Raw genomic sequence first — 3,577 nt, forward strand, 5'->3', positions numbered from 1 at the left:
TTAAAATTCCCTCGAAATATTTTTATATTAATACAAATTAAATACTTTGAATTTCAATGATCAACTCATGTATAACTGTTATACTGGTATATACTGGCTACAGGTTTTTGGGGGTTTTATAATACTTATATCAATAAGACAACATAAGATTTATGCTGTATGTATTTATACTTTGTTGTTCCTCTTGACTTTATTTTAAATTTTCAGAGGCAGTCCTCCTCCCACTGCAGTGAACAATAAAGTCGTAAGTGCTGGGACCTCAGCGTTAGATTCCAGTTCTTGCGAATCCTTGGACACATCAGATTTACCTCACAGGACAGCTTTACCTCCAAGTCACGTAAGTTTATAACCTACTAACTATTGAATAAAGCTCCCCCTATCTTAAAGATGAGTAAATTAGTCGTTTCCCAGCAGCCTAAGATGAAGGTCGGTGAGCGGTGTTTTCCTTTGATGTGCGTTTGTATTTACTCAGCTTGAGTCGGTGCCCTCTCAACTTCAATATTTCCTATCAGACCTGACACGACGAAGGTTATCGACATAGCTTGGTGAGGTTATCTTCCAGATTTCGAAGAAGTAACACATCAGTCGGTGCCGTTCGTTTGATCTGTGAAACAATAGTGCCTTATGTCAATCTTAACAGCGGTTCCCGGAATTAAGTTTTGACAGAAATTACCTATTTCTTTCATAATTGTATAAATTACTCTTTTTTTTTTTTTTATTATTTTAAATTGACTAGTTTTCCTTGCTTATTTATATAACTATCATTTTTTCTCTTTATGTATTATATTATTTTGTTATTGTTATTGCACATCGCGACACCCTTACAACCTAAACCGCCTGACACGCGGGACATGTTTAAATTAAAAGGTACAAGGTCCAAGGAGTATATTTTCATGCGCTAAGATACAAATTCGTACAATGAAAATTTCAGCCCGTTTAGCGTATGTCGGTTCATAAAAAGTTACTGTCCACAAGTGAATGTAAAAATTTTTAAAAATGGTACTATATCATTAATGGTGTGTAATAAAAAAGATATTGTCAATTTGAGTAATATCAAAACGTTCCAAAATATTCCCATATTATTTGAACTACATAAAACATTGAATTTTTCACATGGGGTTTCTTACGTCCCGGAGTTGCTGAATTATACAGAGGATGAATTGGTTTCAGAACTTGAAAATCAGGGTATTGTTAATGTTGAAAGGATTTATAAAAACATTAATAATGAAAAGAATACTACACCTTTTACTGATTTTAACTTACGAGAAGTGTAACCTACCAGAAAAAGTAATCTTAAATTTTCTGTCCATTATAATCAGACCTTATGAGCCCAAACCTCTTCTTTGTTATTCATGTTATAAGTACAGACATACTAGTACAAATTGCCAAATAAAAAACTGTGGTAAATTTTGAGAAAATAAACACAGTAGTGAAACTTGTAATAATTCCCCCAAATGCTTATACTGTCACGATGATCATCCAGTTTTTAGTAGTAAATGTTCAGTATATGAAAGGGAAAAGAAAATTTAAAAAATCTGAGTACAGGATAAAGTGTCATATCATCCACGCAATTATTAGTGAAGCAATTATTAAAAAGCAAGAGACAGAAAATGGTAGGACCAGAACTCACGTGGATGTTGTGTCGGCTCCTCCCCCTCCATCGCCACAGGAAAAGTCTATAACTGAGGCTATGCTAGAGCAGGTAGCTAAGTTGGCCAATACTGTCGAAATTTTATGTTAAAAATATAAGTACCTTAGAATTCAACTTGGTGAACAGTAACACAGATGCCAACATTAACTGCAGCGAGGAATCACTAGTAACTTCACCAAACAATAGTGAACAACTATGAAATAAAACTAATATTCCCAACCCCTAAAAAGTAACAAATGAAAATAAAATTCATTCCACAGTTGCATTAAGTTTTACTAATTTAGAAAATAATTGAAATAAAAACAGGCCAGTGTCTCAAAACTCTTCTTTTAGTGTCAAGAGTCTTCTTCCTCGAAAAATAAAAAAGATGTAGTATTGACAAGACTAAAAAAAAAAAAGTTGGCAATAAAATTAAATGTCTATTCCACTTGTACTTACTGCCATTGGATATTTGTTCTAATAATCATAATTATATCAATATGCCCAATAATATATTTTGTCTTTATCTTTATCCTATGTTTTTCAGTATCATAATTCTTATAATAATTGACTATTTACTTTTGCATTTGTCTCTGTTAATGGTAATTTGTTATTTATCTGTATGGCTGTTAATCGTTTTATTTTATTTTCACTACTATTATATGGTTTATAATTTTAACTCTAACACAAATAGCAATTTCACAATTGAATTTCGGGGATATACTATTAGGAGGAAAGATTATAAAGATGGTCGCATTACTTGCGTGGTGAGGTGAGAGTTTTAGTGAAAGAGCATATTCCTTTAATGACTTACATATTACCTCTAATTTGCAAGGAGTAGGAGTAATAATTTTATCACAACCTCGCCCGTTCACATTATGCTCTCTATACCTCCCTCCTGGTCGATTATTCACAGTTCAACAATTGAAGGACTTGTTACATTCATTGCCCCTACCAGTAATTTTCGCTGGAGATTATAATTCTCATAACTTTATTTCGGGTAGTGACCACTTGGATGAGAGGGGTAAATTAGTCGAGTATTTCATTTAAATATTATAAACAATCCAATATATCAAACTCACCTCTGTGAAAAAGAAAGGCAGTTATTTCTTTTATTTGAAAAAAAAATTTCAAATTCATCAACATAAACTACATACATTTGGGAGTCAAAGTTGACGAGCCTGCCAATCCTATGCAGGGGAGTTTAAAATGGTGGCCTTTCCATAACGTAACAAAGACACAAAAATGCAGTTATTTCAAACTTCAAAAGAAAGCTGTGTGCCAAGCTAGTGCTGTGCCGCGTGTTGTGCAGACGCATTCCAAAAAAGCATCTTTAAAAACTCAAAAATGCAGTTATTTCATACCTCTTGGTTTATGACTCATACGAAACTAGGATTAGTTTACTCAGCACTAGCTTGGCAGACAGGTTTCTTTTGTGTTTGTACCAGCCCTAGTTTCATATGAGTCAAAAACCAAGAAGTATGAAATAACTTCATTTTCGAGTTTTTAAAGTTGCTTTTTGGAATGCATCTGGCAGCAGCCTTGGGTAAGAATCCAAAGAAATATTTGATGTTGTAACGGAAGATCCTGTAATACAACCCCAGTAGAATTAAGGAGAATGGCAAGAAGAGATGTATGTACAATTGTGCTTTCAAATAGACTTTCCAAGCTGAAGCATTAAATTTTTTATTAAACTATTTTTTTTATTAAAATTCAATTTACATTTCTGATTTTTCAATAGCTTTATAAATTTAAGATTTAAATTTCTTTGATAATATGGAACTAGAAAGGAATACGTCCCGCGAAAATTCTGAAGATGAGACAGCCATATCAGAAATAAGCGAAACAGACTCACAATATCTAAAAAGAAGGACGCTCCAAAAGAGAAACCGAAACATCGCCCCCGGATCCGCGGGAACTTCACCTAATAAGAAAAAAAATAAAACA

General features: G+C 33.1%; 1 protein-coding gene across 1 annotated transcript in view; it reads left to right on the forward strand.

Annotated features, from left to right (window-relative positions):
- Window positions 1–207: 207 nt before the first annotated feature.
- LOC136795070 (homeobox protein SIX2-like) overlaps window positions 208–3,577 on the forward strand; it is a gene marked incomplete at its 5' end in the record, with an annotated part of 11,173 nt that continues 7,803 nt past the window's right edge. The window contains 1 exon segment of the mRNA XM_067050974.1: window positions 208–337. Coding sequence (XP_066907075.1) covers window positions 208–337 — 130 coding nt within the window.

The sequence above is a fragment of the Halyomorpha halys genome, unplaced genomic scaffold, assembly GCF_000696795.3.
Source record: "Halyomorpha halys isolate HHAL.00 unplaced genomic scaffold, Hhal_1.1 Scaffold688.1, whole genome shotgun sequence".
NCBI classification, from domain to species: Eukaryota; Metazoa; Arthropoda; class Insecta; order Hemiptera; family Pentatomidae; genus Halyomorpha; species Halyomorpha halys.